Here is a 21,284-nt window from a genome sequence, read left to right on the forward strand (position 1 = left end):
TCAGATTTAGCGTCACAGAGACTTTTATTGAGTTGCATATTGAGAGCGTAATTCGATTGTATTACATGTTGATCGCGTCCGCCCAGTCTCTAAGCAAGTGTGCTTGTTTTGTTAATTAGGTAAACTCCAGGTAGAACACCAAGGGGTGTTACTGTGCTGTTGATAACGAGAGAAGTCTTCCCAGTTCACTCCGGAATTGTCATTACGCCGCTTCCTTCGGCCATTTTTACAAGTACAATAGCTCCCAGACACACAAAACACAGCACAATCTAATCATTACAGTAAATATTAACGGAACATTGCACCGCAGTGAGACGTGTAAGTCCAGTTTCGATGGTACATCGCGACCTTATAATTTTCTTGCTTAGGATAAATTTGCGAACCTGGCAATATTGTAGCCTGTTGTCGTACATGCTATTGCTAAGCTAACGTACTATGGTATGTGAAGGGATTAACGTTATACTGCGAAGTTGGCTTTGAGGCCTTGGTTTATATCTACGACGATGGATTCAGTTTGGTCGCTTTCATATCCAGAATAATACTGATATTTATTGAAACGATGTGGAATGTGGATTCTAGCCACACTCCGCGCTACAAAGATGAATGCTAGCTAACTAATGCCAGTAGCAGCATCACTAGCATGCTAGAATGCTAGCAGTCGTAAATAACAGCTACCGTGTTGATGTTTGGTAAGGAATGTTAGAAATACTAAGGTTTGTTTGTGTATTAACAGTGTTATTGGAAGGCTTGTTTCCAAATCATTCACATAATATGATTAATCAATCTAGTTTGTGTTAACGTGTTTTCTTATGACAATGCGATATCACTCAGTGTCGGGGTTTTTAAAGCTAAGATTATCTTTAAGTAACTGTATTCATGTTGAAATTACCACGTTTACTCTCTATTAATAATGTTAAGTCGAGTATTGAGTCAATATGATTGATCGCGGGCTAATTATAATAATAAGTTCATGATCCGTAAAATGGGGCATGGCTGACCAATATATATATATATATATATATATATATATATATATATACGTATATGTGTGTGTGTGTGCGCGCGCACATGTTTGGCTTTTATATTTGTGACCGGATAATGAGTGCATACTGTACTGATTTTTGAAATCTTTGTCAAAAACATTGTGCATTTCTTTGCAGGAGGAATAGTCATGTCTGACTTCATTGACAGCGAGGCGGAGGAGTCAGAGGAGGAGTTTGAAGAGAAGGACCTAAAACCAAAGAAAACCCAGAGGTTTATGGAAGATGATGGTATGTTGTGACATGTTTGCTTCTGGTAATATATTTTAGTGTGTAAACTTTTCATCTGCCATAGTAAACCCATGTGTAAACCCTTCATCTGCCATTTGTGAACAGATGAGGAAGAAGAAGAAGAGAACACAGAAGACCAAGACGAGCAGGGCAATTTACGTGGGCTTATTGATGATGGAGATGAAGAGGCAGAGGACGAAGAGGAAGGAGGAAAGAGTGCAAGTGCAGGAGGCAGTGACTCAGAAGAGGAAGTTAGGCATCGACGTAAAAAGCGCAGTAGGTTTATGACATCAGGACTTGCAGCCTTTTATAAAATTTTCAAAATTATGTCCCAGTAGAAGCAGACTGACTGGAAAAATGTAGTATTTGGAGTAGGGGTATCTATTGGATTGAACGTTATGACCTACACTTGTGTCTGTTAACTGACCGGGCTTCATCTTTGCAGATTATGACGACTACCTGGATGATGATGACCTCGACCTTATTGAGGAAAACTTGGGTGTTAAAGTCAAAAGGAGGGTGAGGATCATTTTTGGTCTGATTTTCCCAGCTGTTCTACTTCTCCCATTGCGCTTGATGTCCAACGTTAGCGTGCCAACGTTTGCTAGCAGTGCAGATGCTATAGTACCCGTTGTGTGTTACAGAAAAAGAAATACGACCGTGTGAAAACACTGGATGATGACGAAGAAGACGACGATGAGAAGGACTTAATCGCTGATGAAATCTTTCATGGAGATGGAGAGGGTGAGCTGGAGGAAGCCGAGGCTACTGATGAACCTCTACAGCAAGCAGATGACGATGAAGAAGGAGAGGATGAGGAGTCGGGTAAGGCGGGAATGAAGAGCATTTGATGTCTCGTAGAGAATAAACAAGTAGGGAAATACAAGGACAATGTGAACCAAATTGATTGCTAATAAATAAGTTGAGCGACACAAAACTAATCAGCAACTTTGATGTTATTCACCAATGTTTTTAGTAGTATTTTTTTCAAGAAATTATGCCACAAATTTTCTAGCTTTGCAAATGTAAAGGTTTTAGTTTTATATCTTACAATAATTCAGTTTGCTGTGTTTCTTAACAGAGAGAGATGTAATGTTTAAACACAGTGTAATTAATCCTGTTCATTCCCACACATCCTTTTATTCCACAGATATTGATGACTTTATCGTGGATGACGATGGTCAACCCATCACCAAGAAGAGGGGCAAGAAATTCTCAGGATACACAGACGCGTGAGTCTCCCGGTTGACTGTCAGTCATGTGCTGTTCATCTTTCAGGACAGAATGAAGTAGCCCTGTTTTTGTTTTTTTCACCTCTTATTTTTGCATAACACATGTTAAAAAAAAAAGTTCTTGTTGAGTCAGGTACTGCTAAACTCCATCAGTACAATTGTTCATGCATTAACACGCAAGCTAAGAGTCCTGGTTAAAGTCGCTGTCCACCGTCCCACAGAGCCCTCCAGGAGGCCCAGGAGATTTTCGGCGGCGACTTTGACTTTGCAGACTTTGACGCAGATGCTTATGACCAGGGTGAGGAGGAGGAAGAAGACCAAGACGAAGAGGGCTGGGACAGACCCAAGAAACAGACCAAGAGGAGGCAGGGGAGGAAGAGTATCTTTGAGATCTACGAGCCCAGTGAGCTTGAAAGTAGTCACATGACCGACCAGGACAATAAGATCCGTTCCACAGACATGCCCGAGAGGTTCCAGGTTTGTGTTTATTCATCTGTTTGTGATGATACATCCCATATCGACCAAGGAACTTTTTTTTGTTTGTTTGTTTTGGTCATGAATGTTCAAACAAACCAACAAAAATCCCTGAAAGCTTCCTCCTCCTGCGTTCACCAGGTGCTGTGTTTCAGAGTGCCCGAATTTGTTCTCTGTCTTCCAGTTACGATCGATCCCTGTTAAACCTGCTGAAGATGATGAGCTGGAAGAGGAAGCAGAGTGGATCTTCAGACATGGCTTCTCCACTCTCACCATCTCCATGCAGGTGTGACTTAGTCCTACTCACAAATGGAACACAGAACATTGGAGGGAAATTTTGGTCAGCTGTATCCCGTGTATCACTTTATTAATCTTTTTTTTTGTTCTTTTCTTTTCTTTTTGGCCTAAACAGGAGAGCACAGATTATCTCGACAGAGGGACAACCACAAACTTTAGCCGTAAAGGCCCCAGCACAATTGCTAAGATTAAAGAGGCCCTCAACTTCATGAGGAATCAACAGTTTGAGGTACAATGAAGTCACGTGACTTGACGATAATTTTCCGTCTTCTGTTCTCCTCGTAGAATATTTATTTTCCCAAGATGCCTCATGTACAGCTTGTGTAAAGACCTTGTATTATCGAATGTGTTTTTCAGGTTCCTTTCATAGCTTTCTATAGGAAAGAATACGTGGAGCCAGAGCTCAACATCAATGACCTCTGGAAGGTGTGGCAGTGGGATGAAAAGGTATAGTTGGTGGTGGTGTTGTCAAAGGAAAAATAAAACACATGGACTTGGAGAATGACTTACTGAGAGTCTAAATAATCTAGTCACTAGCTATACATTGTTTTAAGAAAAAGAAAATGTGTAGTTCAATTGGATATCCCTGTTCTTGTTGTTCTCTCTCCAAAATGTTTGTTCTCCTCTCACCAGTGGACCCAATTGAAGACCCGCAAGCAGAACCTGACCCGTCTATTTCAGAAGATGCAGTCGTACCAGTTTGAACAGATTTCTGCCGACCCTGATAAACCTTTGGCCGATGGAATCCGTCCTCTGGACACCGCTGACATGGAGAGGTAGGTCTTCATCCCCACAGGAAGTGTAGTGTGTGCATCATGGTAGCAGAAGAGCAGCTGCTAGTGTTCAGTCGGCGTATGTTCAGGATGCTCTGAGTGATTAGCTGGTTCCATTAAAAGACCCGCTTACTTGTGATGGGATTACCAGGTCCTGGAAGGGTTACCATCATCCCTAATCTTTTGTCTTTGGTTGTGAGGGAATTAAGTCAGCATGCAAAGTCACTGGTTTTCTGTCCTGCCTTGTTCTCTGTAGGCTGAAAGATGTGCAGACTCTGGAGGAGCTGAGTGACGTGTACAACCACTTTTTGCTGTACTATGGCCGAGACATTCCCAAAATGCAGAATGCTGCCAAGGCCAACAAAAAGCGTCTCAAAAAGATCCGCGAAGGGACAGAGGATGGTAAGATAGATGTTGCTAAATGGGTCAGTTGTCTTAATTATGATGGATGAAAGTTGCAGAATTGGTCAAGAGTAACTGAACTGTCTTGAGATGTTTGTTCTGCTAAACGGCTGTGCTATGAGACAAAAGTCTCTTTTGCAACAAGTCTTAAATTTTGGGTAAAATATTTCCACTTATTCACGAGGCTGATTGATACTCTAAATTGATTGTAGGTGTGGCTGAGAGTGTGAGTGGTTGTCTGTCTCTGTCTATATGTGTTGGTCCTTGGCCTGCCCCCCCCCCCGTGACCCTGAACAGGATAAGCAGTACAAAATGGATGGGTGTATGGATTTCCACATGTTCATACATAGTAATGCACTCACATTTTTTTTTTTCCATTGTTTGGAAATCAGCAACTTTTCTGTATTTTCAATCAAGGTTTTGTGTCATGTCTGGTGTGTAAAAGGATCTAATCCTGATGATGTCCCCTTCAGGTGATGATGAAGAAATTGAGGTTGAAGAAGAGGAACAGAAAGGACCCGACCTCAAGCTTGCTTCTCGCAGAGATATGTACAGTATCTGTCAGAGCGTAGGACTTGGTAAATCTAGTTTTTTATTTGCACACTACCATATCAGTGTTAAAGCAGCTTTGCCATACTGAGGATAATCCATCAAGGCTTGAAGGGAACCAGCCCTGACCTTGTCTTCTTCCTACCGCAGATGGCTTGGCGAAAAAGTTTGGGTTAACTCCAGAGCAGTTTGGGGAAAATCTGAGAGACAGCTATCAGCGTCACGAGACGGAACAGTTCCCCGCTGAGCCTATAGAGCTGGCCAAAGATTATGTTTGCAGTCAGTTCACCACCCCTGAAGCTGTGCTGGAAGGGACCAGGTACATGGTGGCCATGCAGATTGCTCGAGAACCTTTGGTCAGACAAGTTCTACGTCAGACCTTTCAGGAGAGGGCCAAGATAAATATTAAGCCTACCAAGAAGGGCAAGAAGGTACGATCACAAATAATTTACTGATATTTGAGAAAGTAAAATATTGTATCTGATCAAAAAGTGACCTGAAGATGTTTCTAAATATGCTGTGTTATTTGTTCACTTCTTTTAGGAGGTGGATGAGGCTCATTTTGCCTACTCCTTTAAGTATCTGAAGAACAAAGCTGTAAAAGAGCTGAATGGGGATCAGTTCTTGAAGATGTGCCTGGCTGAAGATGAGGGACTGCTTTCCATTGACATCTGTATAGATCTTATAGGAGTTAAAGGGTAAGCATCAACCTGATGAGGTTTACTTAGTTTTAATACTCATGTACTCAGACTATAATTCTTTTACTGAGATTTAATGCGAGCAAAGTGCAATTTTCAACCACATCCTTGTAGGTACGTCCTGGAAATATGACCTTGGAAGTATTAAAGATGATCTCTCTGTCTCTGCTTCTTCTTGTGTCTTCCCGCTGCGTCTCCTTAGCTACGCTGGGGACCAGACGTACTTTGACGAGATCAAACAGTTCTACTACAGGGATGAATTCAGTCACCAGGTGCAGGAGTGGAACAGACAGCGAACTTTAGCCATAGAGAGAGCTCTCAATCAGTTCCTCTACCCTCAGATGGCCAAGGAGCTCAAGAGCAAACTTATTGCTGAAGCCAAAGACAGCATTGTTAGGGTAATTATCACTCTATAAATTATTAATGTGTTTAGAAAACAAAGAGGGTATGAGCAGTCGTCTTAATTATTATGAACTCTGTGTTGTTTTCCATTTCCTCTTCTAGTCCTGCTGTCGCCGCCTGTATAACTGGCTTAAGGTGGCTCCCTACAGGCCTGATCAGCAGCTGGAGGAAGATGATGACTTGATGGACGAGAGTCAGGGTAAAGGCATTCGGGTGCTTGGTGTAGCTTACGCACCCAGCAGGTTTGTGCTCAATGGTTTTTGTGGTTTCTTTGTTTTATTTTTGTCAGATATATCAGCAGCTAGAATAGTTGGTTTTGTCATTCTTAGATGTCTGATGCAAAGTTCGAGTGACCATACAGGACCATGAGATGTTGACAGAACACTTATGTTGCAAACGTTGCTCTGACAGGGATACGCCAGTTTTCTGCGCTCTGATCAACGGAGAAGGAGAAGTGGTGGACTTCCTGCGTTTGCCCTACTTCATGAAGAGGAGGAACGCCTTTAGGGAGGATGAGAGGGAGAAGAAGGTACAAGCAGACAAACACCTGTACCACATTGCAGCCCAAACAAGCTTTTCTGATGATTTCTCGGGAAGGTCACTCATTTGTGTGTCATCCTCAGGCAAACGACATTGAAAACCTGAAGAAGTTCCTGTCCAGCAAGAAACCTCATGTGGTAGCGGTTGCTGGGGAAAACCGGTGAATCAATTTCTTCTTTAACATTTGGATGATTTGTTGTAGAGATTAGATGGAGACTATGTTCTTACACTTAGTTTGTGTGCAGAGATGCCCAGATGATCATGGAGGACATCAAGAGGGCCATCGGTGAGCTTGAGCAAGACTCCATTCTGCCCGCTGTGGGAGTCGAACTTGTGGACAATGAATTGGCAACACTGTACATGAATAGCAAGAAGTCTGAGGTAAACACCTCGTAAACCATGGAGAACCTACACATATCCCATCTAGATCAAGATGCCCGTGTGGCCCAAAGTATTGTAGCTAGGATACTGTACTGCTCCTTTTCCCCTGAATCTCTGCTGTCCTCGTGTGCAGGCTGATTTCAGGGATTACCCTCCTCTGCTGCGGCAGGCAGTATCAATAGCCCGGAAGATTCAGGATCCACTGGTGGAGTATGCCCAGGTCTGCAGCACTGACGAGGATATTCTCTGCCTCAAACTACACCCACTGCAGGTGAGGGATCAGTTATTTAATCTGCACAGTCTTACATTTTGAGATGATAATGTGACTTGTCTCCACCCTGCTGAGCAACTATAACTGCTATTAAAACAGCTGATGGTGTCTCTTTGTCTCAGGAACATGTGGTGAAGGAGGATCTGCTCTCTGCGCTTTACTGTGAATTCATCAATCGTGTCAATGAGGTTGGAGTTGACGTGAACCGGGCCATCGCCCACCCTCACACTCAGAGTATGGTCCAGTATGTTTGTGGTTTGGGGCCGAGGAAGGGCTCCCACCTGCTCAAGGTTTGTGGTTTTTGTGCTGCGGACACAAGTGAATATACCTGAGACAGTCAGGTCTTGTTTTAGACTCTCTGCTTGTTGTATTGGTGTAGATTCTGAAGCAGAACAACACCCGTCTGGAAAACAGAACTCAGCTGGTCACAATGTGTCACATGGGGCCAAAGGTTTTTATCAACTGTGCTGGTTTCATCAAGATCGACACGGCATCACTCGGAGACAGGTGTGGATGTAGGAATTTCATCCCTCTCAGGCCACCCAGACATCAGTAGTAATAAATCCACCAGTGACTGGAAGCCTTTTTTTATTCCTCCTTGGGCATAATTCTGTAACATTGTTTTTCTGCTCTCAAACTCTCAATATAGCACGGATTCCTACATCGAGGTTCTGGATGGGTCTCGTGTCCACCCTGAGACGTATGAGTGGGCTCGCAAGATGGCTGTCGACGCCCTCGAGTATGATGAGTCTGCGGAAGACGCCAACCCAGCTGGTGCGCTGGAGGAGATTTTGGAAAATCCAGAGCGTCTCAAGGATCTGGATCTGGATGCCTTTGCTGAAGAGCTGGAGAGACAGGTCAGTGCGTCGTTAAAGCGACATTAAAGAAAAAAGATGATGTTGGTCTTGTTTGGTATCAGAATAGCCTCTGTATCCAAGTCTCCCAAAGTGTGATCAACCTTTTATTTCCTCTTGCAGGGCTACGGCAACAAGGGAATTACTCTCTACGATATCCGCGCAGAGTTGAGCTGCAGATATAAAGACCTGAGAGTTCCCTACAGAGTCCCCAACACTGAGGAGGTGTTCAACCTGCTCACCAAAGAGACTCCAGAGACCTTTTATATTGGTGAGACACATTTATCTTGTAAATTACAATTCACCAAAGAGCAATTACTAGTTCCAACCCTGTATAAAGAAATACTGGGAATTGTATAGATGTGGTTTTAAAGGCCTGTGTAGCCTTTTTTAACAAGGTTTTCCTTCTTTTTTTCCCATTTGTGAATGTCCAGGTAAGCTGATCACCTGTGTAGTAACTGGTATCGCTCACCGGCGGCCTCAGGGGGAGAGCTATGACCAGGCCATCCGTAACGATGCCACGGGGCTGTGGCAGTGTCCCTTCTGCCAGCAGGACAACTTCCCTGAACTCAGCGAGGTACCAGACAGCGGAGGTTTCTTCTTTTGTGTCCTTAATGGTAGAAAACAACTGACAATGATGCATCATTTCTGCTGCTTTAGGTGTGGAACCACTTTGACAGTGGCTCGTGTCCAGGTCAGGCTATTGGGGTGCGGTGCAGGTTAGATAACGGCGTCCAGGGATTCATTCCCACAAAGTTTCTCAGTGACAAAGTGGTCAAACACCCTGAGGAGCGGGTGAAGGTGAGGTTAATCCTCAGATCCTTTGTTCTGATATATGATGTATTACTTCCGTCTGCCTTGCATCATTCTATCATTGTCTCTCCTCCCTCAGGTGGGCATGACAGTTCACTGTCGTATCATGAAAATTGACATTGAGAAATTCAGTGTGGACCTCACGTGCCGTACCTCAGATTTGATGGACAAGGGTAACGAGTGGAAGCTCCCCAAGGACAGTTACTATGATTTTGACAATGAGTCCGAAGATCATAAACAGGAGGAGGAGTTTAAAAAGAGACAGCAGCGAACACGTTAGTATTGTATAAAATTAAAGACATGACACTCAACTTCCTCCTGATACACTGGGTTATTTACCCAACAATGTCAAATTTTACACTTGACTCTCTTTATACACTTGTTTCTTCTGTTTCTCCAGCATATATAAAACGTGTGATTGCCCACCCCAACTTCCATAACATCAGTTTTAATCAGGCGGAGAAGATGATGGAGACAATGGACCAGGGAGATGCCATCATCAGACCCAGCAGCAAAGGGGAAAACCACCTCACCGTCACATGGAAGGTAAGGAACAGGGAGCGCTACAGAGGGTGAAATTTCAAAAGACACCTGAATGGATGAAAAATACTCATCCATACTCATAACAAAAGTAATAGAGATGTAGGCTTTACAGTCCCTTTAGTTTGATTCATTGAGGAAACAAACTAATACTTGCATGGTGTTTTGTAGGTGGCTGATGGTATTTACCAGCATGTGGACGTCAGAGAAGAAGGAAAAGAGAACGCTTTCAGTTTGGGGCACAAATTGTGGATCAATAATGAAGTAAGTTCTGTAGAATGGGTTTGAGCGTCTTTTATGGAGCTGCGTCGGTCATTGACCAGAAACATCCGCGAGTGCTACGTGTTCTGAAGACTTTCTTTCGTTCTCTGCAGGAGTTTGAAGATCTGGATGAGATCACTGCCCGCTTCATCCAGCCGATGGCTTCATTTGCCCGAGATCTACTGGGGCATAAGTACTTCCAGGAGTGTAATGGAGGAAACAAGGAGGTGAATACAGATTTACAGATTTGCTTCATGACATGGTTTTGCCACAAGTCGCATCTCTCATATTTCTCTTGTTTTCTTTGTGATAGAAAATGGAGGAGTTATTGGTCAGGACAAAGAGGGAAAAGCCTACTTTTATTCCTTACTTTGTTTCTGCATGTGTAGACATGCCAGGAAAGTTCCTACTTGGCTACCAGCCTCGTGGAAAACCACGGTGAGTGGAACTGGCTTGGCCTCCTCTAAGCAATGAAAATATCGCATATGTGTGTCAGTGGAAGCTTATTTCTTATACATTTATTCGTGTTGGTTCCTCTTATACTCAAATGAAAACCACAGAAGCAACAAGTGTCACTGTTCAGGGGTGTTAACACTCAGAAATAACAGTGATAAGACAACATCAGAAGCTCATGTCTGTTAATCTGAATCAATCTGAGTCAGATTACTACACAGCTGTTATTCTGACATCAATGTTCATGTGCCTGTTGAGGTAAATTGCCTTTTGTTGTTGATAGGATCGAGTATGTGACCATCACTCCAGATGGCTTTCGTTACCGTTCCCAGATATTTCCGACAGTGAACGGATTATTCCGTTGGTTTAAGGACCATTATCAAGAGCCTGTTCCAGGTATGGCTGCATTGGAATACTGCTCACAATTTATGTCGTGACAGAACTTTATAAAGGAACAGATATAAACATATTCTTCTCTCTCAAAGGCATCACACCCAGCAACAGCAGCCGAACCAGGACACCTGCGTCCCTGAACGCGACACCGGCCAACATCAACATCGCAGGTCAGTCCCTCACTCTTCCCTCCATTACCACAAATCTATATTCTGATTATCACTAGTGTACTTTAAGTGTTGTACTCATTCCCATCTCCTAATGTACTTGTGAAATGTACTTATGCACTCTTTTTCTAGACTTGACACGAGCTGTCAACGCTCTCCCTCGCAACATGACCTCTCAGATGTTCAACGCCATTGCTGCAGTCACAGGCCAGGGCCAGAACCCCAACACCACCCCGGCACAGTGGGGCTCCAGCCAGTATGGCTACGGCGGCAGCACAGGAGGGGGAGGGAGCTCCTCTGCTTATCATGTGAGTGCAGTTTTGAATGTTGAAAGGTTGAGTTTAGTTTTGGTCCACCAAGCTCGTTTTTTAATTTCTTTTTGATTACAACTATGAAACAACTGACACATGACTAGTTATGTAAACTGGTAACAGATATTGGATCCTCCACTGCGCCCATCTCATCCGCTGTGATTCCTTCCACACAGGTGTTTGCTACACCGCAGCAGCCCATGGCCACGCCCATGATGACGCCCAGCTACTCTTACACCACACCAAGCCAGCAGGCTCTGGGCACACCACAGTATCCCGGCTCCACTCCACAGTCATCCCACTCACACGCTCACGCACACCCACACGGAGGCCACGTGTCCCACCACAATAGCCATGGCCACAGCAGTCACCACGGCCACTCCTCCAGCACGCCGTCGTCTTCCACTTCCTCCAGAGGACGAACACCACAGCAGCAGCCAAAGTATGTACAGCCGTTGTTATAAAGTCAAGGAATTACAATTTCAACTACAAAGTCAGCCAGCCTGCTGGTTACTTGTCAGCCAGATCATTTAACGTTTGAGTCCTCTAGATGGTGACAAACCGTCAGTCATGTTAAAATGAATCAGCTGAATTCCTTCATCTTTAAACACCTCCCCCTCTGCTCTCTCCCTCCCCCAAAGGCCCAGCAGCAGCAACGCCTCTGCAGTCGACTGGGGCAAGATGGCCGAACAGTGGCTTAAAGAAAAAGAAGCAGAGGGACGTAAGAAGGCCCAGAGGATGACGCCGAGACCGTCGCCTAGCCCCATGATCGAGAGCACACCCATGTCCATCGCTGGAGATGCCACACCCCTGCTTGATGAAATGGACCGATAGGACATCGAGGGCGGGGCGTAGAGTCACCCTCCCCAACTCTATCCTCCTCCATCTGGATTCACCTCCTCAGTCCCCTCTTCTGTCTCTCATCAGTTGAAGCCCACTCCATCCAGCTGACTCCATTCCTGATACTATCGCTCAGTCATGGCTCATCTCATCCTCCCTCTCGTCCCCCTGTCCTGCATCATCTCATCCCAGATGTTTCCCCTCCTCCACTCCAGCCAGCTCCTTCCTCGGGCTACAGTATTTTGTATAGTCATATTAACACTGTAAATGTCCCGCAAGAAAGTCAGTTTAAAAAAAAAACTTGAAATATCTGACAGCATTTACTTATAGGATATGGACCTACACAGACTAGACAAGCTGTCCTTCTATCTTTATTTTTGCAATTGGTTTGATCCGTGAACGGTTCCGACGGAGGGGCACAGTTACAGTTTCAAGGGAACCCACGTGAAATCACCTTTACGGTTGGCGGGTTTTTGCGAGCAGTTGCCAAAAGAGCCCTTTTCCAAGCCGATCAGGAGATTGTATGTATGGAATGCGTCAGAATGAATAAAGAATAATTTCTTTTCTGTTTGAACTTTGACATCTGTCAATCACATTTGTGACTTTACACATACGCACACACATGCTGGTATTGAGCAAAATGTCAGCTTGAGTTTCTCACAGGAGTTGCTGCTTGTCGTATGTATACACGCTGTATAGTCTCTAATGTATTGAGCTGTCTGGGGAGCCTGCGTGGCCAGTCTAGAGAGAACTGGTGAGTTCATAAATGAGGTTGAGCAGAAAACGTTGGTCCACATTTAAAGCTAATCCGCATCGATATTTAATGTGTACTTGGCCGTGTCAAGATTTTTGAAACTCTGGAATATCTGCGGGTCTTGACATGTTTGTGATCTCACACTGCTGCTTCATTTCAGTCCTGAACAGTATCGTTTCCTACGTGTCTGACGGGGTCCGACCAAAAAAAAAAAAAAGTGTTCTTTATGAAACAGGTTCAATTCAGATTCAATACTATTAGCAAACCACTGAAACTATCCGCTATGTTTATATTCCTAACTGTTAAATATGCTCAGCTGCACGCAATGATCTCGATAGAATGAATATATTGTTGTTAAATTGACATTGAACCTCTTCTGTGATCGTCAGTTTTCAGTCAATCCCTCTTCTTTTATGCGCTCAGTTTTTAATTAGCTGTGCCTTAGTGTCACAGTACAAACCAGCTGGTGTGCTTCATTTTACAGTTTGCAAATGGTCCCATAGTATGCATATTGTTTTAAATAATTTTTGGATTAAACTCTTTGGTTTTCATGTCTCACCAGATTAAAAGGATAACATCTCTCAGCAAGGTTGTGATTGGTTGTTGGCAGTAATAGAGGAGATCTGCTGTCTGACACTGCTGATGACCGTTTCTACCTGTGATCCCTTTAAATAAAAGTGTTCATATGAAACTCTTTTGATTCGTTTTCATGCTAAATCAGGAAAGAAACCTGTAATCCGGACATGTGATCGACGTGTTTGTGTGCATTCTTGCTTTTCTCCACGGTAGAAATTTGATTAACTGGGAAGAGATGGGGAGGGATTTAACCAGCTTTAACATTCACGCAGAAGGAAACTGACAACACGGTGATAAAACCAATTTATTTACACATATGTGAGCTTTGGTTGAAGTGTCTACGTTATGAGAGAGTGTAATGTTGAGACCTTTCAACCAGCACTCAGCACCTTTTCCTGTCTGTCTACTAAGTGAATAAATTGATTGGCTTCAGATAGAAGTCACTGCTCATTTCTGATCCTAAAAACAATGCCTCCATTTTTGTAAAATCATGAGAAACTCTTCTGTCAGAGGAGAGAAATGCATCGTGATAAATGGACACGGTCATGGGAGCCAGCGTACGCATCACATTAGTAGACACATGACGGACACCGGTGAGGACACAGAGAAATCTGTTGGGTCTGGAAAATGTCACTAGACAGACGGATGTTATGTTTACAAAAGCATCAAGTGCAGTTTAATGGCGGTATGCTTCCCCGACCCCAAAAAAACCTAGTAGAAGAAGAATTGTCCTCTTGGTAAAAACATACGTAAACAACATGACAAAGCATTATTTGTTGTAGCCCCGGCCAGCAGTTCAAATTCCTGAGAGATCACTCTGCTGACTGACTTCATGTTGTTGACATCCTCAACTTTCTCCCAGACGTTTGCTGATACAACACAACTTTTTTTTTCTTTTTTTTTTTTTAATTCCTGAAATCCCCTCGGAGTCCATGTTTTCAGTTCATGTTCGGTTTGGCTCTCTCTCTCTCTCTCTCTCTCCCTCTCTCATCCACAGCAGTTGGATTTCCGCTGGTTCGGCTTGTGATCTGCGTCTGTCATGTTTGTGATCCCTGAGAGGAAAACAAATCCAATGAGGAAGCCAAATCTAGACATTTAAGTTATGACACTCATAAATAAGCAGTGGGTGACATAGCAGTGATTTATGTGGAATTGATCAAAAACCTACAAAATGATTTTCCACCTTAATGGCGCTTAAAATTGTTGCCTTCTTCACGCACACTGATGGTGAGGGTGTTCTTTTTTTTTTTCTTTTTTTTTTTTTAGCAATACCGTCCTCAAATTTCTTTTAACCCAACCTTACCCAGCGGGACTGGCATTCAAGTGAGTGACAGGATCTTATGTTTTTCTGTGGGTTTAGTCTTTTAAAGCTTCCTTTAACCACACTGTTCTAGCTGTTGAGAACTACTGGAAGTGAGGAACAAATTACTTGCAGATAAATCAGTTAAATCAATCATAATGTGACACAACCCTCTGACCAATGAGATTATTTAGGAGTGAACCAACTCACTGATAATATCGCCGCCGTGCCGTGACCCGCTTTTCTCCAGCTCAGACAGAACGTTGGCCTCAAAAGTCAGAGAAGCCACACGGGCGAATAAATCATTGACACCATCTCCTGGAACAACAAACGAGAAGATGATGAGGGCGGTCGAGGGAGTCAGGTGGTTGGGGAGGTGGATTTGTTCCTGTGTCCGACTCACCAGACTTTGCAGACACAGCCCAGTACTCTGCCTTGATTTCCTCCGAGAGCCTGATGGCTTCCTGCTCCACCTGAGCCAGCTGGTCAGAAGACTGAGAGGAAGAAGTGTGCGTGAGAGTTGCGCTTGTGAGACGTCAAAATATGGTGACGATGTTAACAGGAAGGACTGAAGGCATTTCTACAGAAAGCTAATAATGATATCCTGTCAAAAATATAAAACAGCATGAGACAAATATTCTAATTCTAATTCTTACAAAATGATGTATCTTTATCAGATACATAAAAATACTTTGTCAATAATATGTTTGTCATTCCTGGATTAATTCCATACACTGAGATCCTTCTTGGTACCGACAAGGAACAGTAGAACACTGGACGGATCATTCTCCTTCATAGCGTCCTCCAGCCACTGCCTACACACACACACACATGCACACGCACACGCACACACACACACACACACACACACACACACACACGGCCATCACTTCAGAGGACATTAAAATGATTTACACTAACCTTGGCAAAACTTATAGGGGACTCACTTTTTTCCCAAAAAGGGATGTGAGGACCCACAAATAACATGAGCACACACACACACACACACACACACACACACACACACACACACACACACACACACACACACACACACACACACACACACAAGTTAAACTTCAAACATCAGAGAGTAAGAAACCTTTTGCTCTAATTTGGTAATCTTAGCCATCAGAATGCAGGGACAACAAATATAAAACTTATAAGAAACATTCGTCCCAGACAGGAAGTTCAATAAAAATGATGAGATTGGTGCAGCATAATAATCCCTTTAACCAGAGGAATACATGAAAAGTGTCGGATTAATTACTCTACTTCATAATCTAATATAAGAAGAACTCTTGTGACCTTTAGTATTTTATTTAAGGGAATATGCAGCCCAATGTCAGATGATTTTTTTTTAAAGTTACCAAAATAATGCAATATTGTCTTGTTTGACACACACACACACGCACACACACACACACACACACACACACACACACACACACACACACACACACATATGCGTACAGACACACGTTGGCCTTTGATGGCTAAGCTCGCTCAAAATGTGATATTTCTTACCTGGCATGCGCTAAAGAGCTCACACTGCTTAGATCAAACACCACTATGATGGCTGCAGGAACGTAAAGAGAGACAGAACGTTTGGTTTTTCCAGGTGTTTCAACACTAATACAAAGGTGAGCGGTGTAACAGTGCGCCGCTAACTTCACCTTGAGCTCCTCTGTAATATGTCGAGGCGATGCACTTGAAGCGCTCCTGTCCTGCTGTATCCCACCTGAAACATATCGGAGGCAGCTGTCAGTGTCCTCTTGGAAAAGTGATCCTCTCATCATCCTGGAGTCATGATGAGTTGAGAATGAAGCCATAAAGGAACTTAAACGAACCTCTAAAGCTGGTTTGTGTTGCAGGTTTAGAGTCAAACACAAGGCAAACTTGAGAAACTATCCCCCGGTGACATCTTTGAGGGATGTTTTCTCAGATGTGTGGTAAGTTGTTTTTAAGCGCTGAGCAGTCTAATCACTTAGAGTGTGTATAATCAGTGGAATTCCACTTTGCCATCGCGCAACATGAGACAGAAAGATTCCACAACATGTGTGACATAACCCAACCATGTCACAGCTGTGGAGGCTCACTGACTTAGGACTCATCAGCGTCTCTCAAAGATATCAACTTGTGCAATAAGCAAAATGTGTAGTTTAATGCGTAACAGTCTAAACATGTTTGAAAATCAGATTATCCTGAGGCTGCTCCGTAGCCTCCCAAATATCCAATCATCGGACAAGAATTTTATGTTCATTCCTTCGTGTGATCGTTTGCAGGAAGCGAAGCATTAGCTCAGCCCATAGCTTACCATCCCTGGGTAGGATGAATAGAACCCACTCACAGCTGCAAACTGAAGGGAACGCCGAGCACCTCAAAACGTTCCATCTCAAAATCCACCCCGATGGTCGCTTTGTAGTTCTTTTCAAAGGCACCCTTGCAGAACCTGATGTGTGAGAGAGAGAGAGACATCTTCATTATTTTGTCAATAAAATTGCCCTTTTTTTATTTTTGGCTCATTTTGTCCTGTTTGGATTTTCTTTTTTAAACAATGTGTACTTTTAGTTTCACTGTTGGATTTTTTTGTCTTTCCTTTGTCTTGCGTGGTTATTTCCTATTTTATTTCGATATCACTTCCCTCTTTGTTTTTATGACGCTTTGACTTCCTGCTCATTTATTCTCCTTGGCTGAGTCTAATTAGCTCAGTCGTCTCCCGACCCGCCCTGTTTCCTTTGCAGCCAATCAGCTCCCTGCCTGCCCTCCTGCAGCACCTGCTCTTTGTTGTGGGAATTAGATCAGCTTATAAGAATCAGTGCACACGTAGTTTTCTATCTTTCTAGTGGGAAAAACATCTCACTAATTTATGTAACTTTTTATAAACAATGGGCATATCAGTATAAAGAAGTTTGATAAACACGTTATAAGTGACTGAATCAAACGGATATTTGAAGCGAATCAAACTAAAACTGAAGTATTGAGAGTCCGAGGTCCTGCTGAGGTAAGTTTCTATCGAATGCTAAAATACAGCCATATTATCCTACAGCCAATAACTTACACCTCTTATTAGGCCAAAAGTCCAAAGATACTAACAGATGTTGATAATGTCACTATAAAACCAGGTTTGTATGATATTTAAATGTTGTACATATTGAATATTACATGTAAACAGCAAGAATTTTAATTTACAAAATATTGAAAGGCTGAGAAATCATATTTTCAGTTTCTTCATCATGGATGATGAGTGAAAAAGAAGAGACTTAAAAAATGTAAAAAAAAAAGATTTGCCATCGCTGTTATTCATGACCGCTTCTTACCTGCTGATCAGACACGTTTTCCCAACTGAAACGTCTCCCACTACTATGACTTTGGCAACATTCAAGCTGTAAACACAAGACAAGCACGTCAGAAACTGTTCAGGCAGAGAAACACGCTCAGTAAGATGTAAGAATCACCGTCCAGGAGAAATAAAATGAAAAGACCAAGTTTTTTTTTAATGTCTCATAAGCTTCCTTCACTTTTACTTTGTTAATTATGGCAAATTCTGACTAAAATTAGTCACTCTGAATCCCTACAACTCGAACCTTAAATGCTCCACAAGGCATTTTGGCATTTAAGAAAATTACTTTATTGAGTTAAATCATTTAAGCAGTCTATTCCCTGTATTAGGTTAAATTTTGAATGATTGAGGAATTTCAAACCTTTTTTAAAATGTTCATCATCTGCTGGATAGGTTTTTCTTTTTTTTCTTTAACAACCTAAAACTTGCAGTATAGATCAAGCTCTTATTCTGTAGGACCTAATTTATATAATTATATTTATATTATAATATACACTGTGCAGTTGTAGTGACTGTTTGATTAAATGCCACATAATCCCTGGAAATACTCCCTAGAGTCTCCAACAACCCCATCATAAAGGTGCTATTTCTGATTACTGTGACTCTCTTATTTCATTTTTGAAAATCTTCTGTGGCCCCCATTTGTGTCTTGATCCACATCTGATGAGAGCACCAGACCCCCTGCTAGCTAGATAGCTAGCAGCTGTAAGAGACAAGAGATTTTGTTGAATTATACAATATATTAATGACCCGAAGGCAGCACGGTGGTGCAGTGGTCAGCGCTGCCGCCTCACAGCAAGAGGGTTCTGGGTTCAAGCCCCTGCTCCAGACTGTGTGGAGTCTCCATGTTCTCCCTGTTCCTGTGTGGGTTCTCTCTGGTACTCCAGCTTCCTCCCACAGTCCAAAGACATCAAGAGGGGACGAGGCTGATTGATACTCTAAATTGACTGTAGGTGTGAGTGTGAATGGTTGTCTGTCTCTATGTGTTGGCCCTGTGATGGACTGGTGACCTGTCCAGGGTGAACCCCGCCTCTCACCCCAAGGCTGCTGGGATTGGCTCCAGCCCCCCCCCCCCCCGACCCTCAACAGGATACGCAGTAGAAAATGGATGGATGGATTTTTGACTTGTTTTTGCATGGTTTCATTTTAACAGCTTCACAGGGAGGGAAGAATACAGAGAGGCCTTGAGATGTGGTTTGACCTCTGACCTCTATGATCTCACCTCAGAGAGTCTGTCTTCTGTACCTGGCAGACTGCCTTCACCTGAGGGTGGAAGCCATCTTTAGTGTGTAGTGCTGCATGTGGACTAAAACACTGTGAAGAGAGATTGAAGAATGAAAAGTCAAGAAAGATGAAAAGCACATCGGAGGGAGGTTTTTTTGTGTGTGTCAAGAATCCATTTTAGGAGAGTTAAAACAATTTTTATGCAAAAAAAAATAGGCTGCTGGTTCCTCCCCCATTGCCAGTGGACTGGACTGCATCTGTGTTTCTCCTCTAGAACAGTGTATTGGTTGGTAAATATGTCTTTTAAAAAAAAAAAGTATTTATCCCTGAAAGCAGCTCATTTAGCATCCCTGGGCAGCTAGCAGGTAGTTAGCATGTATCGTTAGCGGCTGTGTTGCTTGCTGTTGAGCAGTTGACGACGGGGTGAGCAGCTGGGGAGGGCCCAATGTTGGTGGGTCTACCTGGGCGTCTTGCAGCAGTCACTGACACCAGAATATAAACTACTTGGACTCTTTCACATTGCAGATAAATCCATTTCTATTAAACTGGTTGTGAATTTGTATTTTGATGAAACTGAACAAACTTTTCATTTTGAAAGAATCTTTTTTTTTTTTTTCTAGCACCCAATCAGCCTGACTTGCATGGATCTCATTTCCGCATTCTACGCAATACTTCACACACCGACTTTATCATTATTGGAAAAACTGGTGCAAAATTTCAGAAGAGTTGGTCTGCTACTACTGATATTAGTGGTGATGAGTCAACTTGCACACAGTAAATCCTGTTAAACCTGTGCTGGCTCATTGTTGTCTGGTGAACAACTTGGAAACGGTTCTTTTTATGAGCTATGAACCGTTTCTACTTAGTTTTTCAATTTCTAAAAATATGTCTTCACAGCATCAGTGGCTTCATTTTAAAAACGTAACTTTTTTTTTCATGCAACAACTCTTACATGAATATGAAACATGAATTAAGTTACAAGGTGTTCTGCGAAAAGCATTTTTGCAAATTTGCTGCTCTCTACTTCAACAGAGAGCAGCATTGTTTGATTCTCTAAATAACTTTATCATAACACTGTTAGTTGTAATTACATTTCAGCGTGTGTATATCAAGCAATCGTCATATTGCAGAGACATGACAGTGTTCTGTAAAAGTCCCCATGATCCTTAAATAAGCCTAGTTTACTAAAGGGCTGTGCAGTAAAATTAAAACGATATATCATGAAACTCTACCGACATCCCTTCGAGTATTGATATCCTTTTGAGATCAAAACGCATCCTAATCGACTTGTTTTACAAGACATTGAAGTAAACCAGTCATGTAAGTGATGGTCGTGTGTGTGTGTGTGTGTGTGTGTGTGTGTGTGTGCGCGCTACTCTAACCTTGGGGAGCTGTGTTATGATCCGATTCTTCTTTACAGGTGGCAACATACTGCTGCAGTCGATCAGCTCATACACTCATACAATTACACACGCGCTCTCTCATACACACGCACACACCTGAACCAGAGCAAACAACAGTTTGTGTTATTCAAATAGATGTAAGTTGTACAGTTGATTTAGAAATGTGTGCGTTTTAGTCTGACATGAATACGAGTTGACAGTTTAATCCGCAGGTATTTAATAGATGACATGGAAAGTCTAAATTTTGTCATTCAAGTGTTATCTTCAAGTGGAGGCACTGCTGTGACCTCAAAAGTCTCAATTAGTAGGTGAAGATTTAAGGATAACGCATTGAAGAGCGGGTAAAGAGACTGTGTCAAACATTAGATTAAATACAGAATTTTGTTGTTGTTTTTTTTTTTTTAGTTTGGGTTTTTCCCATGTAAAAAGATGAGTAACTTTTACCTGAAATGAAGAAAATGTCGAGTCCGGAGATGTGACAGTCAAAGTGCCCCGAGAAAACAAATCCAGAGTGACTGACGATAACTAGTAACGTCTATAAACTACCGGCAGCAGTCTGCCAGACAGGCAAGCCCCGGGTTAGTTAGGAGCGTGACCGTAGCCTGTCAAACAGCGCCGCTCTGTGGTTGATGTGAGTTCTACATCTCGTGATGCAAGGCTTGGTGTTGAAGGACTCTTTTGAGACCCGTGAGTCCCTGGGTTTGCATAGCGCAGCCAAAGCATTGAAACCACTGACAGGTTTGTTAATGGGTGTAATAAACC

At 42.8% G+C, this 21,284-nt stretch overlaps 2 protein-coding genes and 1 long non-coding RNA gene across 3 annotated transcripts in view; 2 read left to right on the forward strand and 1 right to left on the reverse strand.

Moving 5' to 3' along the window:
• supt6h (SPT6 homolog, histone chaperone and transcription elongation factor) lies at positions 1 to 13,420 on the forward strand. Its single transcript, XM_086227085.1, has 37 exons — positions 1 to 318; positions 1,161 to 1,271; positions 1,377 to 1,547; positions 1,717 to 1,790; positions 1,916 to 2,096; positions 2,422 to 2,503; positions 2,725 to 2,980; positions 3,162 to 3,263; positions 3,390 to 3,503; positions 3,632 to 3,721; positions 3,908 to 4,050; positions 4,304 to 4,449; positions 4,923 to 5,027; positions 5,149 to 5,429; positions 5,542 to 5,696; positions 5,899 to 6,094; positions 6,201 to 6,340; positions 6,510 to 6,627; positions 6,722 to 6,798; positions 6,884 to 7,019; positions 7,153 to 7,290; positions 7,413 to 7,580; positions 7,670 to 7,797; positions 7,940 to 8,147; positions 8,268 to 8,415; positions 8,579 to 8,721; positions 8,805 to 8,945; positions 9,037 to 9,232; positions 9,358 to 9,503; positions 9,669 to 9,761; positions 9,872 to 9,985; positions 10,072 to 10,196; positions 10,495 to 10,607; positions 10,697 to 10,774; positions 10,904 to 11,079; positions 11,259 to 11,524; positions 11,724 to 13,420. The coding sequence occupies exons 2-37, from the start codon at positions 1,172 to 1,174 to the stop codon at positions 11,914 to 11,916; spliced, it is 5,241 nt and encodes a 1,746-aa protein (XP_086083211.1). The 5' UTR covers positions 1 to 318; positions 1,161 to 1,171; the 3' UTR covers positions 11,917 to 13,420.
• On the reverse strand, positions 13,420 to 21,048 carry rab34b (RAB34, member RAS oncogene family b). Its single transcript, XM_086227091.1, has 11 exons — positions 20,967 to 21,048; positions 20,502 to 20,618; positions 19,118 to 19,209; positions 17,873 to 17,938; positions 16,903 to 17,004; positions 16,229 to 16,293; positions 16,080 to 16,131; positions 15,286 to 15,367; positions 14,956 to 15,046; positions 14,763 to 14,870; positions 13,420 to 14,304 (listed from the first exon to the last, which is right to left on the reverse strand). Exons 2-11 carry the CDS (start codon positions 20,547 to 20,549, stop codon positions 14,240 to 14,242), a joined length of 771 nt encoding a protein of 256 aa, XP_086083217.1. The 5' UTR covers positions 20,550 to 20,618; positions 20,967 to 21,048; the 3' UTR covers positions 13,420 to 14,239.
• The window catches only part of LOC147248609 (uncharacterized), a 7,011-nt gene continuing 3,094 nt past the window's right edge, over positions 17,368 to 21,284 (forward strand). Inside the window, exon 1 of the long non-coding RNA XR_015119546.1 lies at positions 17,368 to 17,556. This is a non-coding gene — a long non-coding RNA (uncharacterized LOC147248609). The remainder of the gene's footprint in view (positions 17,557 to 21,284) is intronic.

The sequence above is a fragment of the Aulostomus chinensis genome, chromosome 15, assembly GCF_037954235.1.
Source record: "Aulostomus chinensis isolate RoL2024-O1b breed Wild chromosome 15, RoL_Achi_v1.0, whole genome shotgun sequence".
NCBI lineage: Eukaryota > Metazoa > Chordata > Actinopteri > Syngnathiformes > Aulostomidae > Aulostomus > Aulostomus chinensis.

Coding starts and splice junctions, on each gene's coding strand:
- rab34b (XM_086227091.1), bottom strand. CDS start 20,549: ATGTTGCCACCTGTAAAGAAGAATCGGATCATAACACAGCTCCCCAAG. Junction 17,005..17,872: donor AAAACGTGTCTGATCAGCAG/GTAAGAAGCGGT, acceptor CTCACACATCAG/GTTCTGCAAGGGTGCCTTTG. Junction 14,871..14,955: donor GGCTGTGTCTGCAAAGTCTG/GTGAGTCGGACA, acceptor TTGTTGTTCCAG/GAGATGGTGTCAATGATTTA.
- supt6h (XM_086227085.1), top strand. CDS start 1,172: ATGTCTGACTTCATTGACAGCGAGGCGGAGGAGTCAGAGGAGGAGTTT. Junction 3,722..3,907: donor TGTGGCAGTGGGATGAAAAG/GTATAGTTGGTG, acceptor TCCTCTCACCAG/TGGACCCAATTGAAGACCCG. Junction 10,197..10,494: donor CAGCCTCGTGGAAAACCACG/GTGAGTGGAACT, acceptor TGTTGTTGATAG/GATCGAGTATGTGACCATCA.